This window comes from Stylophora pistillata, chromosome 6 (genome assembly GCF_964205215.1).
Source record: "Stylophora pistillata chromosome 6, jaStyPist1.2, whole genome shotgun sequence".
NCBI lineage: Eukaryota > Metazoa > Cnidaria > Anthozoa > Scleractinia > Pocilloporidae > Stylophora > Stylophora pistillata.
In genome coordinates, this window is record NC_142524.1 from 700,869 (window position 1) to 725,000 (window position 24,132).

General features: G+C 36.8%; 3 protein-coding genes and 1 long non-coding RNA gene across 7 annotated transcripts in view; 1 reads left to right on the plus strand and 3 right to left on the minus strand.

The window, feature by feature from the left end:
* Positions 1–283: 283 nt before the first annotated feature.
* LOC148727633 (maternal protein exuperantia-like) lies at positions 284–2,342 on the minus strand. The gene is made up of 2 exons (XM_088763444.1): positions 2,017–2,342; positions 284–1,474 (listed from the first exon to the last, which is right to left on the minus strand). The coding sequence occupies exons 1-2, from the start codon at positions 2,279–2,281 to the stop codon at positions 678–680; spliced, it is 1,062 nt and encodes a 353-aa protein (XP_088619570.1). The 5' UTR covers positions 2,282–2,342; the 3' UTR covers positions 284–677.
* Positions 2,343–2,694: 352 nt separating this feature from the next.
* LOC148727634 (uncharacterized) lies at positions 2,695–9,494 on the minus strand. The gene is made up of 10 exons (XM_088763076.1): positions 9,472–9,494; positions 9,304–9,367; positions 8,623–8,726; positions 8,219–8,285; positions 7,948–8,091; positions 6,718–6,794; positions 5,407–5,439; positions 5,120–5,168; positions 3,376–3,399; positions 2,695–2,802 (listed from the first exon to the last, which is right to left on the minus strand). Exons 1-10 carry the CDS (start codon positions 9,492–9,494, stop codon positions 2,785–2,787), a joined length of 603 nt encoding a protein of 200 aa, XP_088619202.1. The 3' UTR covers positions 2,695–2,784.
* Positions 9,495–9,722: 228 nt separating this feature from the next.
* LOC148727635 (uncharacterized) overlaps positions 9,723–24,132 on the minus strand; it is a 19,926-nt gene continuing 5,516 nt past the window's right edge. Inside the window, exons 1-6 of one of the 4 annotated variants that reach the window (XM_088763448.1) lie at positions 15,751–15,887; positions 11,738–11,819; positions 11,535–11,590; positions 10,685–10,802; positions 10,247–10,302; positions 9,723–9,866 (exon numbers count right to left, since the gene is read on the minus strand). In XM_088763448.1, the coding sequence (XP_088619574.1) occupies positions 9,851–9,866; positions 10,247–10,302; positions 10,685–10,802; positions 11,535–11,590; positions 11,738–11,819; positions 15,751–15,866 (444 nt within the window). In that variant the 5' untranslated portion in view covers positions 15,867–15,887 and the 3' untranslated portion in view covers positions 9,723–9,850. Of the gene's footprint in view, positions 9,867–10,246; positions 10,303–10,684; positions 10,803–11,297; positions 11,385–11,534; positions 11,591–11,737; positions 11,820–15,518; positions 15,626–15,750; positions 15,888–21,171; positions 22,862–23,771; positions 23,901–24,132 lie in introns of those variants that run through there. The other 3 variants (XM_088763447.1, XM_088763446.1, XM_088763445.1) reach the window with 3 other exon arrangements.
* Positions 12,414–14,114, plus strand: LOC148727636 (uncharacterized). The gene is made up of 3 exons (XR_016002570.1): positions 12,414–12,701; positions 13,004–13,062; positions 13,873–14,114. It is a non-coding gene; the product is annotated as an uncharacterized LOC148727636 (long non-coding RNA).

The following is a 24,132-nucleotide window of genomic DNA, read 5'->3' on the forward strand; positions in this document are numbered from 1 at the left end:
GGTGGGGACTGGGACGAGACAAAATGGTGTCCATCGCGCTCGAAGTATGCACTCGATAATAAGCTTCTTTTCGGTTGTTTTTATGTGTTTGATGTCACCAACACAGAAATTCATACTTGGAAAGGGTGAAAAAATAACAAAAAATGAGGTAAGTCAAGATTTGATGAGATTTTGAAGTTATAAGCATATAGTTGAAACAATTTTGTAGCGCTGGCGTTTTGTTAATTCCAGTGAGCTAGGGTTCGATTTGTTTTGCTTGGGCAATAAAGGTTTGACAAAAAACTTGAAGAAAAGACTGTTGATTCGTATTTATATTTATATTTATCAATTTAATGGCAACATAGTAAACAAAAGAGAGAGAAAAAGGAGAAAAAAAAATGCCGTAGAGATAGTCCGTAAAAGAGTCAAGGACCCCATGCTAGACAGACAACCCAAATTCTTTGTATGTTGTCTTGTTTGGTTTCCATACACAGCAAAATGTGAATTCTTCACCCATCACTCTAACAGGAGTGATATATACAGTACAATGTAGTATACTCTGAAAAATACGAACTGTACTTTAAAATTTGCTTTTTATACTTCAGAACCACACTCCAATGTCTCACTGTTCCTCATTCTGACTACTACATTTTCCGTGCAAAAATTATTTCAAAACATTAATTGCACAAATCACAATCTTAATTTGCATTATCTGTAAAGTACTGACATATTTGCACCAGCACCCGCTTGTTTGAGGAGACTCTGGGTTTGTTGTCAAACCTCTTCATCAGAAGTTGCTTCACCCCTTCTTCCTTGCCTCTTTGGTATACCACTCTCAGGTGAGGGAGACCCAAACCTGAGCTTGCACACTTAATGGCCATTGAGGCTGAAATGTACTTCTCTCTAACTAATGGCTGCAGGGTATTAACCAGAAGTTTCTTTTCTTTTAGGAGCTTCTGATAGGATGCCACCCATGAAACTTTGAAGCTGTGCTTTTGTAGCAGTTTGACATTTAGAAACTTGTTCACCAGCTGGTAAAGTGTTTGCACATCTGCAAGAGCATTGTGAGCTTCATAGGATTTACACAGAAGACCTTGTACCAGGTTTTCTTGGCTTTGGGATTTCCTTTCAGGAAGCAATTCCCTGAATGCTGAAAGAGGGTCTGCAAAGCCAGAAACTGTTTTAACTAAGTCATCCATGACTCCATTTTTCTCTGCTGCTTGCACCAAGAACCTGGCATCAAAGGATTTGCAATTGTGTACGACTAAAATGCAAGGCATTCTTGATTTGAGCCACTCAATGAAGGTCTTCAGTGCCACATCAATTGCAACAGCATCAGTTATTGGCTTCCCATCATAAAACAGTATTGCTCTTTGGAAGGTGAGTTTGTTCACAGCAGATGCTTCTGGTGATAGTACATTACGAGGCTTGATATAAATAGAGAACTCATCATTACCATCTGTTGCTGCAATTTGTACGATTTCAGCATCATTACCTGTTTTAAGATATTGTAATCCAATTAATACTTTACAAAGATATTACAAAGAAAAATGTAATAAAAAGGCTTAGTGCATCTATGCAGGGTATATCTAAAATAAAAATAGAAGGAGTGATTTCTGAACACCTGTCCTGCTAATTTGCATCTGACCTATTTTCTTTAAGAACAAGGCATGATAAAACAAAGGAATCTATGGGATGCAAATTAGCAGGACGAGTATTCAGCAATCTAGCAAAATAGCAAAACAATTCCATGATTAAATATAATTATTCTCTAATGTGCAATTCCAAAATACCCTGCTGGGACAAACATGGTTATATTCCAAGGCTGTGCTCTAACAGCGCCCAGTGGCCCCTGGCGCCTTACTTTTCCGCTTGGGTGACTCGGAAATTTTAGTTTTTTTTTTATACAAAGCATATGCTGGGCACCCTAGATTTCACAGTTTCAGAGCACTGGGCTCCATTCAATTTTCCTTAGAGCACAGCCTTGTATTCACTTTGTTACTTTTTTGCCAAACTTCACCCTGCAAAGCTAATTACCCCTTCCAGATGTTTCCAAATCAAATATGATTTGATGATAGTCTTTGGTTAACGATACTTTCTCAATCTTTGAGGCTGCAGGTGGTGCTGAAATTTCCTGAGCAGCATCATGTCCATCAAAGCCCATTCCAGAACTATACTGTTGTCCTTCTCTGTTCTCAAGCTGTTTTGTCTTTTTCAACTGCTTCGCTTTCTTCTCAATTCTTTTCTTCTTGTACTCTCTTGTTTTCTGTTTCTGTTTCAAAATTAGTATTTTCTTGTCCATTTTCTTTGCAAACTTTAAAGAATTGCCTGGCTCGACCCAAGGGAGCTAGCTTCTTGGCATTTGAAGCATAAACCTATATTGAAGAAGCAAATGGTTTTTATTCACTACAATTTGGTATCTCTTAAAGCTTGTGAAACGGAAAAAGAGGTTGATAGTCCTCTAACACTTATAGCGTTATCCCTTGCAGTTATTAATTTAATTTAGAATACAATCATAAGCACTAACACTATTTTCTAAGAGTTGTGTTCCTCTACAGGTAAAATGGTTGGCATTGGGAATTTGTGAGGAGCGAGCTGTGCCAGCATACATGTACACTGTACTTACTACTATGATCTTTTCCAGGGACTGCTTCAAGCTTTTGTCCATCAGATCCTTGCCATGGGGAAGGCCTCTGTGTTTGTAGGATGCAGGACTTTTTAAGTAGCCACACCAGTTGCCACAAGAAGAATGGTCACCATGAGCATGGGGCACAATAGAAATGTTTTCCTCACCTTAAGAAAGTATCAACAGTGGTGCAAAGACTAAAATATAAAGTACGAAAATTTGGCTAAATTACTTACACTTTCAAATGATCCACAACAAATTAAGTAAAGTTTCTCATTCTTTAAAGTCCGTACAAGCACTGGAAGTGTCTGCTTTCTATTGTTTCCCAGTCCTAACTGACCATACAGTCCTAAGTAAAACAAACACCACAAGATACATACCTAAATGTCTTTACAAAATCAGAGACAACTAACCTAAACATCATTAAGGGATTAACATGAGCCAGGTAGTTCTGGAGAGCACAATGTATGTAGAGACAAAAAGTGTCCAACTACATGGATTTGTATTTTATATTCAGCCTAAACCATAAATTAAATCTGAGATCCAATAATACTAGCTTATCACTGGGAGAGTATCGAATTATAACACTGCTTAAAATTCAACACAGGGTTTTGCCCGATTGCCCTTCCCCTGTTAATCTCCAAAGTTCAAATTTCTAAAAAATGCCTTGCAGCCTGTACGTTTCCAAAATGACCACAATACAAACCAATTTGACACAACATTACAAATTAAAGGAAATTTCTGTGAACTGCTTGACTGTATTTTCATACCTCCTCCAAATGTGAGGATTTGTCCTTGAAAAAAGAAATGATTTAAACAGGGTTGAAAAACATTGCCTCTCTTCCATTTCCAGTAATAAATAGGTGAGGCCACTGTTCATATATTAAAAATTCTAACATGACTCTCAGGCTAGGAGGAAAAAACCAAAAGCAATTAATCATTCATTGTCCAACCTCTATGTGATATCTTTTGTTTCTTTTCCCCCTAAGCCTCTGAACCAAGTTTGAATTTTTAATGTAACAAAATGGCTTACTCAAGTGTATGGCTCTTCCTTGATGTGGGCCTTAACAAGTTCTTTCATAGCAACAGTCTTTTGTCTCATAACCCAGCTTAGTAAAACTTAGGTCAAAATATAATATTTGGTCAGGGCACAAAACCCACTAGGTGGGAAACATGGTAAACCATGGCCATCAGTTTGTGTGCTGAAGAATATTACTAGCACTCTGTGTTTCATTTTGTTCAAAAAGAAGTGATACTTATTAAGTTTTTCCTCTTTAAATTAAGTTTTTCCACTTTAAATTAATAAGCCTCCCTCTAAGCCACCCCCCCCCCCCAAAGTCCATGGAATAAATAAGCTCCCCCCTTCCCCGGGAAGGCTTATTATAGGATTTATGGTATTCAGGTGCAGATTGAATTGACTTTGTAACAAACCAAAGCCAACCTAAGCTGTAAGTACTGCACTGTGTGAATACCTAGCAGCTAGTTTGGTCACTTGATACTGATCAAGTGCTTGCACATGTGTTGGGAGGAGTGCATCTTTAATGCTACCCACTCCTAACTGTCCATGGACTCCCCATCCCCACAACCACACCCAATGATCTGCTCACAGAGCCATGGAGTGATAATGTCCACACATAACTGCTATACATTTGTTGTCCGATAGCTCGGTAATGTAGTCAGGCCTTGTCTGTTGCTTTGTGTCTCCTTGGCCAAACTTTCCTCAAAATAACACAACATTGAGATAGAATAAATATATGAAGTTCATATATTTTGAACTGTAGTATTAGACACGTATGATGCACGATCCTTGCAGTAGATAGCGCTATTTATGCAATAGCGAAAATCAGACCTGAAAAAAATCAGGCCTGTACGGGACTCAAACCACTGATCTCTGCGATACTAGTGCAGCGCTCTACCAATTGAGCTAACAAGCCAACTGGGAGCAGGCCGATAAGTTGGTTCGTAATAAACCCGTGAAAGTGATAAATGAGATAGAATAAATATATGAAGTTCATATATTTTGAACTGCGGTGTTAGATACGTATGATGCACGATCCTCGCAGTAGATAGCGCTATTTATGCAATAGCGAAAATCAGACCTGAAAAAAATTTGCGCTATTGCATAAATAACGCTATCTACTGCGAGGATCGTGCATCATACGTATCTAACACTGCAGTTCAAAATATATGAACTTCATATATTTATTCAATCTCATTTATCACTTTCACGGGTTTATTACCAGCCAACTTATTGGCTTGCTCCCAGTTGGCTTGTTAGCTGAATTGGTAGAGCGCTGCACTAGTATCGCAGAGGTCAGTGGTTCGAGTCCCGTACAGGCCTGATTTTTTTCAGGTCTGATTTTCGCTATTGCATAAATACCGCTATCTACTGCGAGGATCGTACATCATACGTAACACAACATTGTTTAAAAAAATTATCATGTGAATCAGGAAATTATTTCTAAATGCATTATCTGATTCAAAGATGTTGTGATCAAAGTTGAAAACGACTACCTTAGAAATGGCATTCAGGTAGGGCTCTGCCTTTTTATCCTTCAAGTCCCTATAATATCCATATAAATTATTACTCAGTTAACAGGTAGTGAGATACTTAAACTTATGTAGAGATTGCTATCTTGATCTAACGTAAAATTCTTGTAACTAATTTACAAGGAAATGTGTAGCAGTTAGAGGGGAGAATTGACAGTCAGACTTTGGGGTTAAGTTAAAGGGTTAAAATCAAAAGGAACATCTTGCAAGGATGCTGAAAATATTTGCATTGATAAAGTTGTATTTCTTACCTGTCCATACTTTGATGATGCCCAAGAATACACCTATGTGAGGGAAAATAATCAAATTAATCACTGACGCATACTTCTTGCCAGCTGCCCTCACATCACTGAGTCAAACTGTATCACATTGTACTCAGAATAGAGATCATGGTTAATGGTTCCTGCTTAAAATGAAAGCAGTTCTTCATTTTTTTTTCTTACTTATTGTAAATAATTCTTAAGTTTGATAACATTAATATTTAAATTGTTGTAGATATATTTAAATTTGTAGGTACACATCAGCTCTTTAGCTGCCTTCGTGTACTGACCTACATGAAAAATAAAGTATGTATGTATGTATACAAGTCTGCTAGGAATGTTCAGCCCCACTGCATACTACTCACTTTGAAATTTCAACTCTCTTGCTGAGGTGAATAAGCTAAACCTCTTATCTTGATCTTCTTGAGAGCTAGCAACATGTTAATTAACCTATTGACATCCAGTGCGCGCATATGTGCCCATGGGGACCCACACCCTTTCTACGCCTTGTGACGTCATCACTTTTAACCCTGGAGCACGAATTTGAGCACCTACTTGAACAGGTTGAAAATATCTTACAGACAATACCAGAATGAGTGCAATTGAGTGAAGGAGATTGGAGAAATAGCCAAAAAACCATGTCACTTTGACCTGAAAATCTGCACGAAAATCGCGTTTCATTACCCACCTAACTTTCCGAGCATGTGCTTTGAAAATAATGAGTAGTTTCTGAAAAATCTCTACACCAAAATGAAGCCTACTCAATTTCCAGCAAGTGAGGAGAAACTTCAGGGAAGGAGAGGGGAAAAAAAGGGCAGGAGAAAGAGAGAAAAGTAAAAGTCGTATGTGGGGCATGACTTTTCAACCCAAAAACTGTCGACATTTTGCTTTCTGTGCGTGCCCGAGATTTTCAGGCTGCCATTTTGCATTTGGATCGAAAGGCCATCGAGTGCACAAGCTGTCAAGGGGTTTTTGGTAGGTTTGAGCTTTTAAAACAACAACAGTGACCCGAAATCTGCTTGACTAGCTTCAAAACACAGTTTTCCACAAAAGCTGTGGCCATTAATGGGTTAACTATGATTGCTTATCCCATCACTGCAGAGAGGCAACGTATGTTCCTTTCCACAAGCCACTGACAACACATTAATCCTAAAACAATCAACATAATTATACTCATTCAATCAATAGGCATTTGCAACTAACATTAAAACAATTCAAATACACCATGAGAAAGATAAAAAATTGTTTTTGAAGCATCTCAAAATGATTTGAATAACTAAATCTCACTCCAAGAAAACCAACCTGTGCATGTGGAGAATTTTAACTTGAAAAGGAATGGATTTTCCTTCCTCCTCAATTAAATCTCCATGTGACCAAATCTGCAGTAAAGATTAATTGTTTGTTTATACTCCACAAGATCTAATTAATCAGTGCAATAAAGGCAGAACTGGTAAATTCTAGAGCATAGAAAAATGCACTGTGTGAGGTGACCTGGTTTGGCCAGCAAATACCAACCAGACAAAGAAGCTACATTCCTGATCAACCTGTGCCACAGCCTAACAATCTTAGTTCCATTTGATATATTAAAAAAATCCTACATAATGTACCATCCCATTATTAATTGGAAATCATAAGTTTACTCTATCTTGTTCTCTATAAAAAGTGGGAGTCCAATCCTGTGATCACCTATATCTGAATTTACAACTACGTAACAGTAACCTTAGAAAGGTGTTACATTTCATCTTAAGTCACAAGTGTGGGGGAAAGAAAAATTTTTAAGTCCCCATGACAAATCCAACCTCAGACCTTGGGACTCAGTGCTCCGATGCTTTAGCACGGAGCCACAGAGACTCTATGGTGATCAGCAAGGCCCATTACAAAGTTCATATAGTTCATTAGTTTTTTAATCGGATATATATTTTTTTTCTTTTTAGTTTTCGGGTTGCGCCTCGCATGGGATTTTATTTCTGTTTCGGCAATCTTATTTGGTCCTTTTTTTAAATTTCTTTTACTTCTGTATATTCATAACTTATGAGACCAATAAAGTTGATAAACATATATGACATGTGTCCTGCATACTAGCTGCTATAGGATCAGCAATATTTTTCAATAATGACACTACAAGCATATAGGCAGTGATGAGTTAACATTTGGCAGACTTTCTTTGTCTAAAATATAACATTCAATTCTTCAGAGATGTTTTTGGCAACACATTGTACCGTATTTGTGTATGATCCTCGCAGTAAAGAGCACTATTTTAATAAGCAATAGTGAAAATCACACCTGAAAAAATTCAGGCCTGCATGGGATTTGAACCACTGACCTCTGCGATACTAGTGCAGCACTCTACCAATTGAGATAACAAGCCAACTGCGAACAGGTCATCAAACTAATTCACCATAAACCCGTAAGATGATAAATCAAACTCAATGAATATATGAAATTCATATATTTGAACCACGGTTGTAGAAACGTATTTATGTACGATCCTCGCAGTAAAGAGCACTATTTAAGCAATAGTGAAATTCCTACCTGAAAAAATTCAGGCCTGTACATTGTACCTTCCTTTTTGTGATCTTCCCCATGTGTAAACATCTCCCGATGAACTAACAACAGCCGTGTGTTGTTGGCCATAGGACAAATGACAGGCTTGTACAGGAACTCCATTGTACTTTCCTATTATGAACAGAAACAGTGATAATGATACCATTACATGGTCTGAATGGAAGATCATCTAAAGTACCATAGAATGTACTTCACTATCAACCACAATTTGAGAGCTTTTATTAATACTTGAAATTACCCTCTTCCTTCCCAGATCATTTTCAGAAGCTTGGTCTCCTCCAGTAATGCACTTAAATGCTGCAACTCTGGACACAGACAACAGAGAAAAGTATCAATTACAATATCCTTTTAATTAGTTATTAAATCTTTTACAGGCATAATTATTCTTATTAACCCTAATTTCAAAGACATCTGCAACATCTTATTTGAAGAAACTGGGCTTGGTTAGATGGCTCCTAACTAATCCAGGATAATTTTTTTGAAAAAATGCCATCTCTCTCAAGGAACTGGAGATGCAAGCTGAAGCATGGAAGTAAATTAACCATTTCTGCCGGCAGCTTTCTACTTTTGACATCCCCCAGCCCTCAATATATAAAATTATAAAAAATTTAATAAAGAAGATAAATAACATGGGACACACACCTTGCATCAGCATCCAACTTATCATCTCTGAGATAATTTAAAACCAAAAGACAACATAAAAACAGCTCAATCAGATCATGCAGGGAAAGTTGCTTATGATCCTCCTATATCATCGAAAGTGAACAATTAAAAAATAATAAATAATAAATTAGCAATGGACATTCTACTGGGTGGCTCTTCTTGTCCACTGTTCCAATCGAATTGGAATTTGGAATGTTGGTTTTTGCGGAGGACCCGGAGGAAACCCCCAGAGCAAGGACGAGAACCAACAGCAAACTCAACCCATATGTGACGCCAAATCCGGGAATCGAACCCAGGCCACAGTGGTGGGGGGCGAGTGCTCTCACCACTGCGCCATCCCTGCTCCCCTAGGAAAAATTCAACATTTATTTTAAAAAGTTTGCAGGAAGTGAGATAAATGGATCTTTTGACTCTTCCTTATCTTGTTCCAGTTTAGTTTATAGTGTTTGTAAACAACAGTTTATTGTGTCCCCCTACCCCCCACCCACCCCCCCTGCCAACTCTCATTCACTTCCACTAAAACTTCCATTATAATCACTGAAAAAAAGTTTCATCCTTTGGAGATTTCAATGATTCTCTGTTGGATGTGTGTGGATAAGTTAATTACAATAAATGAAATAATATATTGTCTAAGAAAAAAAAAACATAACTCATGCAGACCTGTCTGAAACTGGCAGTACTTTCAAGAGAAATCACTGAGCTGATTGAGCTTCCAGATACAGTCCTGAAATTAAATGAAAGTGAAACATCCTTATGAATGTAAACCCTTATCAAATTACCACAATAACCACCATCACCATCACCATCACAATCTTAAACCATTCATACCTGTATTTCACAACTGCTAACATCTGATAGTAGTATGCATTACAACTGATTCATGGTATATATAGTGTAAATCATAATCTGTTCAGTAGTCATATTTATCATTAATCCTATCTGAAAGTTCCTTGAAAACAACTTCAAAGCTTTTTATTTATTGGCTTTAGTTGTTATTCCCTCTTGACACTGACAGTTAATACAGTTTAAATTTCTGATTAAGCTTGGTCGTTACAAATAATGACAAATTCTTACCTCTGCCTTGAAGGTCTCACTTAACTTGCCAAGGATCTAAATGAAGGACGAGATGGGTCCAGAACTCGAGCAATGTGTACCAAGCTTTCTTCATTCAATGAAGTCAGATGACAAAGAGGGAACTTCAAATGACTTAAAATAATTTCAGGCTGCAAATCAAAGGAAGGCACAAAAATTGGTTTAACTCCCATAAGTGATGAGACAGAACTTAATTCTCCTTACAACATCAATATTATATCAAGCAGATGAGTAACGAGAATAACGAAACATATCAATGAGGGGATTATTAGTTGATCTAATACCAAATTCTTGAAAGTTACACTATAGGAAAAGAATAGCAAACAGTATGGAGAATTTATTTACTAATACATTCTTGGGAGGGAAAGGGTTACTGAAGAACCAATAAAAATGCAAGCATTCAGTTGAAACTTTCCTCTTATCTTCAAGACATAGCTGAACCTCAAAACAAAAAGTACATGGAGGAAATTTAGGCAGATTATACCTATGAAATAATTTTCACTCACAGTACCTTAGACAACAGAAATGATTCTGCATCCTTAGGATCCATACACTGTATAAAAGCACCTGTTATCCGCATACAAGGTAAGTATGAATTAAAAATCACTACAAAATAAAAACGAACCCACTTCAACTGCCACCTTGTTTTCTTTATTTCTTATTTGCTGAGCTGGCATCTGCTACTTTAAGGATGAACCTTGTACATATTACATTGTCAATGATGATGGTATGAAAAATAAGAGTCAAACGCTTTTACAATTATAAAATAAACAAATCTTTATCAAAAAATTCATGCATCTTACCAAAAAAATTTGACCTCTTTCAATTCTAAAAAGAGAATTCTGAACAGGTCAACTCAACAGAACACTGTGCAAAATCATCTCGTGAATGCCCCTTCATTGAACTATTCAATAAAGTGCTGCAATCATGTCTTTCTCGCCATTCGCACCTCTGCTGATAATATCAGTGAAACCTCTGGATGCCAACTTGCCCTGAAGTTCACAAGAAAGATGAAACTTTCCCTTCTGTGCAAGCATGTCCAGAGTTTCAGCCATGAGACCTCTTGCCTGTGAAGGAAATTCAACTGATTGAGATTCAATTCATGCAGCCTTTCCACTAAGATTATCTTGTATTTTGCAACATCGCGCAATACAGCCAAAACCACTAGTAAACTGTAAATCATCAAAACTCAGGGTTACTGAGTTACTTTCCATGATCTCATTCAGAAGGCCTCACAAGTCTCAAGTGTCTCCATAGGCTTTGAAGTAAGTGAAATGTTCTCCAGAAGTAGCTGCACTTTTGCAGGCTTCTGGTGTTTGAAGCACAGTCTATTTTAATCCAACAAAGCAGTGAAACACCATAGTCTTGTTCAAAAATAAATGTTTACCTTTGCCTGCACCTAGTGTTTTTTATAGCTGGTCTTTAAAAAAAAAAAACCTCCAGAGAATGCTACAATTTAGTATCTGCCCAGTCAGATACTGCACATAAAAACCATTTGCAAGTGTGCAGTCCAGATTAGCTCACCAATCCCCTTCCCCTTCCCGCCTCACTAACCTTGGCTACATCAAACATGAAGTTCTTGAGACCACATGCTGACAGCTGATCTAAGGCTGTGAGCTCATCATAGTCTAATTTCATTCAGGAATTGGCTGATGGAGACATAAAGATGTCAAAAAATAAAGTACATTGATCAATAGATGAACTTGTGCTGTTTAATTAACTTAGAACTTACAGACATTAATTATAATAAGGAGAGTATTAAAAAAAAACCCAATTCATTTCATTACTGAGGCCCATACCTGAATGCTTCAGAGAGTGTATGTTGCTGAACTGTATTTCCACTATTATACAAAACCTGAAAATAAAATTAAAGTGATGTTACATTTTGAAGTCTGTTGTTTCAGTAAAAATAAATGAGGCTAACCAGAGGTAATTAACACTAATAACATAAGGTAAAACACCTTAATAAGGATTTTCTAAAAATGTATTGCTTGACAAGAACCTGTTGTATACAGCAGAAGAGCGCAAGATTGGATAGCCATTTTATTCTCTGCAATGTGATCACTGTGCTTACTGCTGAGTGCCTTGAAAAAGTAAAGAGAAGGTATGTTTACATTTTGTATTAATTCTGATGATATTTCATCAAACATTTTACATCTAACATTTTTATTAGTGTCACCTTGAATGGAAAAGAAAAGAAACCTTTTTGTAAAAAACACAAACTCACTTCTACCCTTCAAGTGTTACCTTATTATAGGAAATTAATGCTGCATGGATTTAAAGCAATTTAAGCATTGAATTTCTTTCCAGTTCTCATAATAAACAAGTCATCCTTGATTATTTAAGCTAAAACCTTTTACCATGTACTAAATACTTAAGCGACCAAGGTTGTTAGGTCAAGATAGCTGGATAATTTTGCCTTTTTCTTTTCTGCATTTTTATGGATCTCTCCTCCTGTGCTACAAGCAATTAATAGGCTATCTTTCCTAGCTCTCAAAATAAACAAGTCATTTTTTATTCTTATTTTAGCCACCAAATCCTTTTACAACTGATGAAAAATTTTTTAATTAGCATGCTTGCTTGGTGAAGATAGCTAACTATTTGCCTGTTTTTTGTTTTTTTTTTTTGTCTTTTTATGCATCTAAGCTTTGTCTTGGTCAATAAAAACACACACCAAAAAAACTATCGATTAAGTTAAAGTAGCAATGAAGGAAAAACATCCTATAAAAAGCAAGTTGTTATGAAGACCAGCTGTCAGATGGATTAGATAGCTTCATACAAACCACAGTGACAATGATGAATAAAGCACCCAGAGCATTAGTTGTTACTATGTACAGTCTCATTTGTTATCAAGAGCAAGATAATTTTAAAAAAGCTGAAATATTTCTTTAGATCTTTCTTGTTATTTTTCTCTTCAGTTTCACCGACAAGTTCAATTCTTATTGATGTAGCACAGTTGAATTCAGGTGAGATCAGATGTTGTTATTTTCATGAATGATAGGGTTGTAGTGAGAATATGTAAACATAGTTGTCATGTTACCCTATCTTTGTTGAATTATTTTTGACAAATATTTTATTAAAGCAATAGAGGACTTTATCAACTTTACAAAACCTTATCTGAACACTTAGGGATTACAAGAATTCTTCATAATTATATGCAAATCTGTAACTGTGTCTCTCAACTCCCCACTGAGTGTTCACTGTTCACGGTGATCATTCCAGACGTCAAAAGGTTAGCCTATTTCTAACGATTTTGAAATTCTGTCAGGTGTGTATCCAGCACTACCTCCAGTCACTGAGGTGGATTTTAGCCTGCTGCTTGATCAGGTCAGTGACTAACTGATAAAAACTATTGTATATATGCACGATCCTTCGCAGTAAAGCACTATTTGAGCAATAGTGAAAATCAGACCTGAAAAAAATTTCAGGCCTGTACGGGATTCGAACCACTGACCTCTGCGATACTAGTGCAGCGCTCTACCAATTGAGCTAACAAGCCAACTGGGAGCAGGCCATCAAATTAATTCGACATAAACCCGTAGAATGATAAATCAAACAACAACAAACATATGAAACATATGTATGAACTGCGGTTATGAAACGTATATATGCACGATCCTTCGCAGTAAAGCACTATTTGAGCAATAGTGAAAATCAGACCTGAAAAAAATTTCAGGCCTGTACGGGACTCGAACCACTGACCTCTGCGATACTAGTGCAGCGCTCTACCAATTGAGCTAACAAGCCAACTGGGAGCAGGCCATCAAATTAATTCAACATAAACCCGTAGCTGTGACATAAACCCAATACCTGCTGTGTATTGAAGAAAATCATAAAGAGATCCTTGGAATCATTGGGGCTGCACCTCTTTAGCATTGAAAGCACAATGTCTCTCTACCTGTAGAAGATCAGCGGAGCTATTAGTTATAGCTTTAGAGATTAAGAGACCTTGGATGTTGCAACACAAATTTACAAGTCAACATACAATCTGCATCTTTATGATTTTCTTCAATACTGCGAGGATCGTGCATCATACTGCATGTTGTTTATGTTTCTGTTTATCAAGTGTACCTTGATTTTGTTTCAGTGAGTCCCTTTTTCCCTCTCAGCTATAGAATTCTTTATTTTGTAACACAGGCTGAATGGGAGCTGACATTACACTATATTGTCGCTTTTTCATCGGTGATAAAGGATTCTGTCACTGGACTGACAATGTTTATTAAAATCAATTAAAGTCCAATTTCAATTTCTAATCTATTAGGTCTTGACAGTATGTATTAGGTTTTTTAGATTCTTAATCTTAGAGGCACCTATGTATTTTGAACAAGCTCTACGAGCTCCTTGACGCTATGTGGGTAAATAAAGTATTGATTGATTGATTGAGTCACAAAATGTCACTATTCAGTCAAATAAGGTCAGTACATTGTGTGTTTCAGTAAATGAGGTGTTCATACTGTACTTGTTAATTTTGAAATCTTTAGTCTAGAATAAAACGTTTAGTACATGCAATAAAAGGAGGTCTACAGTGTAATACCCACATTTATTTATATCACTATCTGTTGAAAATCTAAGCCATAGGAAGGCCATGATTGCAGTTTCTGTGGAACAACCGATGATTATTGGAGAAGCTGTTTTTTAAAGGTCTTTTTTTAATACGTCTTTTCAGAAACATGAATAGGTTGTTTGGTGGGTAGCAAGAAGATTGTACCTCTTTATTTCCTAGTTTAATCACCTTGCCAGGACTGATTAAAACAACATGTTTAGACATCCTCAACTTATAAGAATAGGTATCTCTTTTATACGCCGAGTACTTGAACCAACAGGGGTTATTCCTTAAGACTGTTCGCCAAGATAACTGTTTTATTTTTGCTGCTTTGGTCTTCAATCTTTTTCAGATCTGCTGTTCCCTTTTGAATTTAAGCCACAAGTTCATTTCATATTACCGCCGAGTGCATGTTTTTGGAGTAAGTAATTTTGAGCTAAAAAGGGCTATTCCACATGAGACATGAAAATTTGACAGATTTTTAAATTCAAAATATGAGAGCCAAACTTACTTTTCATGAAAGCTTATACATAGTTCTATAAGAATCCAAATCTAGATTGACAGTAGGGGCCACGTCCAGGGTGTGTGACGCAATTGTTTTTGAGGGTTTTTATTAACAGAATAAGCCATTTTACATACCAATATCTAAATGGCTCTATCTCAAAGAAATTGATTGCTATAAATCAGTTTTTGAGATCTTAACTGCTCACTAGGATGGGCCTTTCAACGCCAAAAGAAAAAAATTCTCAATCATTTAATGCCTCAGACAAACAAAGACATAAGTGTTGCAGACGTGTATAGTGGCCGAGAACTGCCATTAAACATATTCAAATTTATAGGAATTATTTTTGTTATTTTTTTTTTAAATTTCGATTTATTTCTTATTTTTCTTTTTAAAATAAAAGCAAGTGAAAGTAAATGAAATGTAAAATAGAAATAAAATGAAACCAAAGATAAATGAAATCAAATCAAAATTAAATACTACCTGGCCAAGCGCTGCCACTAGTTTCATTTTTTTTTTTTTTTTTATTGATTGTTGGAATAAGCTACCATCATCTGTCGTAGATCATGAATATGTAAATAGCTTAAAAAAAGCATTGAAAAAAGTCTATTTTAAATGATTTATAATACCTATAGAGCATAATTTTAAAATTCTTACGCAGGCATGTATTGTTAACCCTGCCATATCAATTACATTTCATTGACTCATTGACTAAGAATAGCGTCTACTGTGTTATACCTCATTTTTCAAAGCCTCCCGACATATGTAAATGATGTGGACGGGTATTCTGAAGTTGTTCCGATTCCTCGTTGGAAACAGCCATAGATCTTCAAAATTCATGCGACCTGAACAAAGCAACCGCGTCCGCGCTCTTGAAATTTGCTCGGTTTAAACGCAGGAACTAACTGGATCGATCGAAGTTTGACTCGTGCACAAACGATGTTATAATATGAGTCGGCAGTTGACTTACCCAGTATTCCTGCAACGGGAGATGAACTGCAACCAGAAGTGCGGTCCGAAGCGTTGGTCCTCAAAGGCGGCAAAGTGAACAGAGAGGCATTTGGCCTGCGCATGCGCGAGTGGCATTAGCTTAACGCCATTTGTTGAGTTTGCGACGCTTTTCTGCGAGGTTTCAACTGGACAATCGACACCTTTTTGTAATACTTTTTGAAGATGAATGAAGGAGTATGACAAGTTCACCAACATTTCTAACTATGTGGATATTCATGGTGTTTAATGGCTCTTCGTTTGAGGATATTTTAATGATGAAAGTGCGAACAAAACGCGAAAAAATCCCCAAAACTTGAAGTTTGAGATGGCTTACTTTGGTTTGCGAAACGAAACGAAAAGGAAAATCTATAGTTTGCGAAATGAAAAATCTGTAGTTTGCGAAATGAAAAGTCTGTAGTTTGCGAAATGTAAAATCTGTAGTTTGCGAAATGTAAAATCTGTAGTTTGCGAAATGGAAAATCTGTAGTTTGCGAAATGAAGTTTCCCTGTCAAAATTAAATCCTGGCGGGAGACTATCCTGGCGATCACCTTTGCATACATTTGCTAGGTAGGAGACCCTTGCGTTACATTTTCTAACAGGTCAGGGGAGTCTAACTTTTGGTTGAGCTATCATGGGTCGAGGGTCTTATGTCGAAGTCGAGGGTATTTAGTCGAGCGTCCCTTTTTTGTTTTTCTTTTTCGCAGCCTAGGCGAGGAATTTCATTTCGCAAACTACAGATTTTCCATTTCGCAAACTACAGATTTTTCATTTCGCAAACTACAGACTTTCCATTTCGCAAACTACAGATTTTTCATTTCGCAAACTACAGTTATTCCATTTCGTTTCGCAAACTACAGTAAGCCCTGCATATTTTTCAGTTACTTTTTAGTGAGGATAATTTTGCAAAGTACATCACAGCCTTGTACTATTTCAATAAATCAATGTAATTCAAAAAATGTTATACATTCAAGAAAAACAGTTACTATCAGTAGTGCATATACATTTGCGAATATGCATGTAACATTCTTTTGTCCATTTGCGGTTTGATACTAATTTATAAATTCACAGCCGTAGCGTATTACTAGCTGTAATTACAATGAAGCTGTAATTCCAAACATCAAACTATCTGCCTGGACTCTACAGAATCAACACTGAGAACCCTCAAACTTTTTAAGATATTGAACGTGCCTGGATAGCCCAAGTAGATTACCGTATATGTTCGCCTATAAGCCGAGCGATTTTTCCAACAAATCAAACTGAGAACAGGTACATTCTCGCCAAGGAAGGGGGTTCGGCTTATAGCCGTGTATTTTCGCCAAAAAATATTTAAGGGTGCTTAACAAGATTCGAAATTCAATGTTTATTCGACTGTAAGCCGAGCGATTATCAACAAACACAAATTTCCGAGATCACGAAAGGTAGGTACATGTAAATCATTGTTGGTTCTGCTCGACGGAAGCTCGAATCGCATAGGACCGCCTCCCAGTTAGCTCAATTGGATAGAGCGCTGGACTGTTGTGCGGGAGGTCGAGGGTTCGAGCCCCGGCCGGACCAACACTCAGGGTCTTAAAAATAATTGAGAAGAATTTGCTACCTTTCTATAACATCAAGAAATGGTTAGATATTCTAGTCTTCTCGGATAGGGACGAATAAATGGAGGTCCCGTCTCCTGCAGGGTTGGGGTAGGAGACGTTAATTTCCCACACACGAGATTACTGTGTGATGGATGTCCTCCCCTGGGGTGGGATGGGTGGGATATAGGGCGCACTTAATAAGGAGCCTCGCCCTGTTGTGCGACCCTCACCACACTCTGGTGAAAGTGAGTAAATCAGGAGTTTCATCCATATTGAACAGCCTGGAGAGCGAATGGCCATACCGCTGCCAAAGTGCGATCACGAACCGATGGAACTGGATGATCTTTTCTTCCAGATCTTGTGGGAGTCGCTGGGCCAGGGTTGTCCTAGTGCGAAGGCTGATGGAATGGCGCTTTTTCCATCTCTGGTAGCAACCCAGTGAGGCTTTGAAGTCTGGATCACTGCTCAACTCCTTCGCCTTTAGCCGTAGAATTAATCCGCTTACAGCAATTCCTGTAAAAGATAACAGAGATCAATTGTTTGACTTGTTTTGACGATATGAAAAACTGGCCAATCAGAAGCGGTCATTCCCACGGTTTGTGTAAACATTGCAACAAGATCTGACAGATATCAGTTGATCGAAGCTTTTCATTGTTTTAAAGAAGCGAAAGACTTACCTTGACTCCCCTGCTCTGAAAACCAGTCCAGTAGTGTTTGATCCAATTCAGGATACTTTGGCGAAAGGCAGCCCATCGTCTTTCGCTTTGCTGACATTTTAAGCTCACCATAAAACAGGTTCGCTTAATCTTTTCGCCATCGACGCACCATCGATTCACTGATTCCGTAATCTCTAGCGATGTCGGAGTTGTTCTCGACGGCCTCTGCTTCAGCAACGACTTTTAGTTTGAACGCTAAGTTGTATGAAGAACGACGAACTTTCGGCATGATGATCGATTACGATAACTTTGAAAGAGAGCGATTGTTTGAGACAGGATTCTGAACTCAGGTGAATGTTTTGTTATGTCACGCATGGTTCTATTTATTTACACATTAAATTCAACTTATCTGTGATTTGTTGTTACTTTCAATTAAACGACCAATAACAACTGAGTAAATAACCTACTTTTTGGTTACATGTTTCCCGAGGGGGAAGCTCCTTTTGTTTTCGGTTTATGTTAATTCATCTCAGTTAACGACACGCGTGGAGTACTTTGCAATTATTAGGTCTCGGCTTATAGCCGAATGTTTTGTGTTTATTTTTTATTTCAATGCAAAGCTGCTGACATGAAGAAGTTTAGGGTCTCGGCTTACAGGCGAATAAATACGGTAGATACCGATAAGTGACCCTTCTGTCTAAAATGGTTCAAGAAGCTAGGACAACGTTCTTTTTGACCTGCGGGTAGTCCCTTTCGCCCCAAGTGGCCTAATGACCCAGTTTCTGTAGTTGAACAAACAAAATCGAGTCCCAGACGATAGTTTTCCAAAGATTTAAAAATCGGTGTTAAACAATCTCCTAACGCAGGGTATACAGGTTATCACTTTCGATCATTTTCCAATTATTTGAAAATGGAGTACTTAAAACAGGCCCTTTTTGCACATTTTATTCCACATTATCCAAGAAGTTACAAACTGGACCTGTCAACCCGTCGTGCTGCTTAACCGACTAGCGACAAAGGGTGAAAAATACTACCGACTAAGTGACTGAATATTAACCGACAAGTGGACCCTCCTCCCCCCCATTCAGACTCTCTGTTGAGATAAGCGCTGAAAACTAGCAAAGTCATAATTTTGTCATATCTGAAAATTCGGGGTTATTAAGCAATGTCAGTTATGTGGGGTGTATCGCTAGTGACCAGAAACGCGAGAGATAAACCCCGTTCTCTGTTGTTATTTCAAATCTATACAAACTGTAAGTAACAAAAGTCTCCACGTGAAAATTAAGCATTGCAAACTCATTAACCGGTGTGATAGGGCGAGGTGCCGCGAAATCGACCCCGTTTTATGTTGTTATTTTGTAAATATCTAAAAATTGGGGTCATTAACCAGTGTATTAGTGCAGGGTGTATGTGTAATCACTAGCAACTCCCGAAATCGACCCCGTTTTTTGTTGTTATTTTCTAGATATCTGAAAATTGAGGTCATTAACCGGTGTTTTAGTGCGAGGTGTATGGGTAATCATCGGAAACTCCCGAATCGACCCTGTTTTCTGTTGTTATTTTCTACTGAAATATCTGAAAATTGGGCCTGGAGCATTAAAGCAGAGTGTATAGGTTATCACACAGGAAACTCGCAAAATCGACCCCGTTTTTTTCACTATTTTCTAGATATCTGAAAATTGGGGTCACCAAACCAGTTTGTTAGTGCGGGGTGTATGGGTAATCACTGGCAACTCCCGAAATCGACCCCGTTTTTTGTTGTTAGTTTCTAGATATCTGAAGTTGGGGTACTTAACCGGTGTGTTAGTGCGGAGTGTATGGATAATGACTGGAAACTCCTGAAATCAACCCCGTTTTTTGTTGCTATTTTCTACATATCTGAAAATTGGGTCACTAAGCCAGAGTGTTGGTGGGGGGTGTATGGGTAATCACTGGCAACTCCCAAAATCGACCCCATTTTTTGTTCCTAGTATCTAGATATCTGAAGTTGGGGTCCTTAACCGGTGTGTTAGTGCGGAGTGTATGGATAATGACTGGAAACTTCTGAACTCCACCCTGTTTTTCGTTATTTTCTAGATGTCTGAAAATTGGGGTCATTCACCGGTGTTTTGGTGGGGGGTATAGGTAATCACTGGAAACTTCGCGAGAACGACCCCGTTTTCAGCTATTTTCTAATTTTCGGAAAATTGGGGTCATTAACCGGCCTGTTAGTGTGGGGTGTACAGGTAATCACTGGAACCTCGCGAAATCAACCACATTTTTCTGTTTATATTTTCTAAATATATGAAATTTGGGAGTAGCCGGTGGCCCACTCAACCCTGTTTTATTAGTCATTTTCTTGGCTCTTCACCCACCCTATATCTAAAGTTATGTCCTGTGTTTGCAACGACGACTCAGTATCAGACTGGCGTATTTATGACATAATACATTGCAGTTATTAACTATACACGTTGGATGATGGCTCTCGCCATACGATTTCTGAGCGTGGCATCCAAAATTTCACAGCTGAATTTTAAAAGGAGGTCCCATTCAGACCTGCCAAGTGTTCCATCTTTGAAAACAAGCGACAAGCTCAAAATCGGTGCAACGTAAAATACCTCATCAAAAAAGTCATGAACAACTGTATGATTGACAGTTATCACACAATCTTTACAATCTATCCAAAAAAGAAAAAAATATTTAATGCTACTATAAATAATCTCCCTAGCAAGTGTAGTTAGCTTCGTAACTGTAAAATCAGAGTTGATTGTTCAGCTCAAACTAAGGTCAAAGCTATTAGTGTCCATCAGTGATTTGCCTCTCTTTTCTCCGAATGCACGACTGCTCGCACATTGAATATAATTAATTCCATACAGTACAATTCAACTTTTTTTAAAAAAAGCAGATATTAACTATCAGTAAAGAAATAATAAGAAGAAACCAAGGAAATTTTCCCTCAAAGGTGATTTGTATTAATTAACCGACAATATTTTATAGTTGTGAAATAATTTGCAACGAATCACCAAATTCAAAGCGACTTTACTATGGGTACATTTCATAAGAATAGAAACCATATAAGTTGGGTCCTGGTGAAGTATACTTAATATACTGAGATTAAAACTTGTTCAGTGGAGAGCATTAAAGATAAATGATGTGTTGTTTTAATCCTATACGTGACACGTCCGCAGTAACAATTTAATTTAATTTTTTAATATACTCAATTTCAATTATACAGGTCTTAACATAATATACAAATTAAAGATAAATTAATGATTATTAAAAAAAATAAAAAATTTACAAGATCTGAATAATTAGGTCAGTTTATACAGAATTCAAAGATTCCTCATAAGAATAAACTGCCTCAATAAAGGGAAAAAAATTTTTACGTACAATATAGTAGCTCAAATAGCATAATTAACATGACAATAATTATTAATTAATTATAAAAATCTATCCTTATTTCCAGTAAATTTGTTTTGATAAAATTCATTAATACTGTTCTTAAATGATGAGAAAGATTCAATCATTCTAATGTGTAGTGGAAGACAATTCCACAGGTCTACAATATGATTAAAAAAAGAAAACTTAAAAACATCAGTTCCAAAAAGGCCTTTCCCCAGTGTAACCTCACTATTTCTGATGTTATATTTAGACGTCTTAAAATTTACACATGACAAAACATTAAAATCAATGTAACCTTTAAGGCATTTAAAGGAAAAGCAAATAACAGCAAAGGAAAAAGCAATTCCTCGAAAATGAACTATAGAGTTAACATTCAAAAGTATGCTTAAAGGGTTACATGACTTTCATTAACAAAAACACTTTCTGGCTCCAGCATAATACTGTTGGTCTTGGCATTTCAATCAAGACTGTATTCTCTTAGGCTAATTATTATCACTTAGGTTCTAGAATCAATATTGGGTCATTCTCTTCACTTAGATTATACTATTTAACATTTTATTGTAATGTAGCTAAATTGATCGATGATTTCATTTCCATTGATTGGTCTAATGCGGCATGATCTGAATGAACAGTCGCATTTTGGTTATACCTCTATGGAATTAAATTGACCTAACTTTGATACAGCAATCTGGCCTGATTTCGAACCAGATGGAGGGTTTTTAAAGTTAATTTATCAGTGAAATGTTCAGCAAATTAATTTAATTAATTTTAATTAATCAAATTTGTGACTGCAAAAAATACCTTAAATTTACTTACGGTAAATTATTACCCTAAGACTTCCTTCAGAGCTCAACTAAGGCAGATGATGGAACTTTAGACAACTTTCACTCATGACAATTCTGCTCGCTACTTACAAATGTTTGCATATCTAAGTAAAAAGTTAGTATTGAATTTTGGTTTTGAGTTGGCGTCAGTAGAAAAACAACAAATTATTCATAACATTCTAGCAAAAGCTATGTCTTCAAGGAAGTAATTACTGTAGCTGTTTTGGTCCTTAATTGAGCCCTTTTTACACAGTACACAATCCTTGTTGACTAAGTGTAACTAAAATAACAGAGCAAATGGCCCCTGGTAAACAAAATGGCTCCCCAGAATCCAAATTTGCACAACACTAAAAGTAAAGAGGGCCATGGGCAGTGCAGATAATGTTCTTTCCCAGTACTTGATCATTATTTAAAACATCACTGTAATTAATTGTTTCTTAACTAAACCAGAAAAATTCTATTTCTGAAATAACTCATACATGCATTAAACTAAAATTTACATTCCTTTAGTACATTCCATTTGTAACTCAAACCACTAGTTACATACAAAACGTAGTTGTTTAATGATAACTTCTGCAGTTTTTTAAATACTTACTGTATTTCTTGTTGAAAAGGTCTTGCACATGAGCAATAGTAAATTGCTGATGATTTGCACCTATAAAACAGAAAGTAAACAAAAGACTTAATATGTAAACAAGATATGAATGGCAGCTACATGTAAGTTTCACATGAGGATTCTATTAAATGGCCCATACACTTCTTTGTGGTTCAACTTACATACATGTACCTTAATTTTGAAAAAGTCACAACACCTACAACATTAATGTTTAAAAACTCTGGAGTACTTGAAAATAAATTATTCTTGGTATCAAAACCAGTCCCTATCAAATAGGATTTTGTACTGTAGTCCCATGAGATGCAACCCCTCACTGAAATTCCTTGTCTCAGACTCTAAGGTAGATGGCAAGATTGTTATATAGGTGACTCAATCAAGACATTATCCTGTTTGCTAAGATCACAGCAGTGTCTGCATCTTGATCTTACTTATTAACATCATCTTTGATGCAGCTCTTGAAGACATGCTCCCTTCCTTGAAACAAAGTGCCAAATTGTGCTGTTCATTTTTCATAGTTCTTAGCTTCCATTAATGGGCACTTCATGAGGTCCACCAACACCCACAAAAAGGATGTTTTATGTTCCAGTTCTCCCATAAAATGGCAAACCTTAATCAGTGAATGAAATATCTGCAGTGCTCTGTTTGTAAGGGTAACTCATATAGGGTAATTGCTTTATTAAAATCTTAATGAAGGCGAGGGCAATCAAACACTAGAAAATATACACAATGTACACCATAAAACAAGAGAGAGGCAAGACTGGGGAGGAAAAGGGTTGATTAAGAACCTGTCATCTATTATATGGCCACAATCCACAAATAGGATATTGGCTGCAGATGCCATCTTTGGTTTAAAATGCAAAACAGTACACTCGATTCCATATTCTTAACCTCACTCAAAGTGAATAATTATGGTGTACTTGTCACATGAAAGCAAATATTGTCTTCTTACCAAAATATTCTCGAAATTTTATGCTCATCCCTTGATTAGTTGCAAGAAATGCTGTTCCAGCCCTAGATGCAAGGTTGTACACTTCACCACTGATATCCAGATATAATGTGGATGTCTGACAACCCAAATCTTCAAGAACCAGGATTTATACATGCAATAAAATAAGGCAATTAAAAAGGTTATATTATCTTCAGTCTTAATTATTAAGATAAAGGTCTAACCCGAAAACACTTCTTTTAAATCCCCTAAGGAAATGCTCAATATGAATCATTCATAATTACCGTTAGTATCATTAATGTTTTTTGAAGATAGGCAACTTAACTCTATCAGGGTGAACATACACAGCTGTATTAATAGTACC

Bases quoted from the DNA above. Each gene is read 5' to 3' on its own strand.
- LOC148727634 (XM_088763076.1), bottom strand. From the start codon at position 9,494: ATGTTAGCAGTTGTGAAATACAG. The intron at 8,286-8,622 runs GTGTGTGTCCCA...GTCTGTGTCCAG, and splicing joins AAGTTGGATGCTGATGCAAG to AGTTGCAGCATTTAAGTGCA. The intron at 3,400-5,119 runs GTAGTCGTTTTC...TCTTTTTTCAAG, and splicing joins ACCTGAATGCCATTTCTAAG to GACAAATCCTCACATTTGGA.
- LOC148727633 (XM_088763444.1), bottom strand. From the start codon at position 2,281: ATGGACAAGAAAATACTAATTTTGAAACAGAAACAGAAAACAAGAGAG. The intron at 1,475-2,016 runs GTAATTAGCTTT...ATCTTAAAACAG, and splicing joins TTTGGAAACATCTGGAAGGG to GTAATGATGCTGAAATCGTA.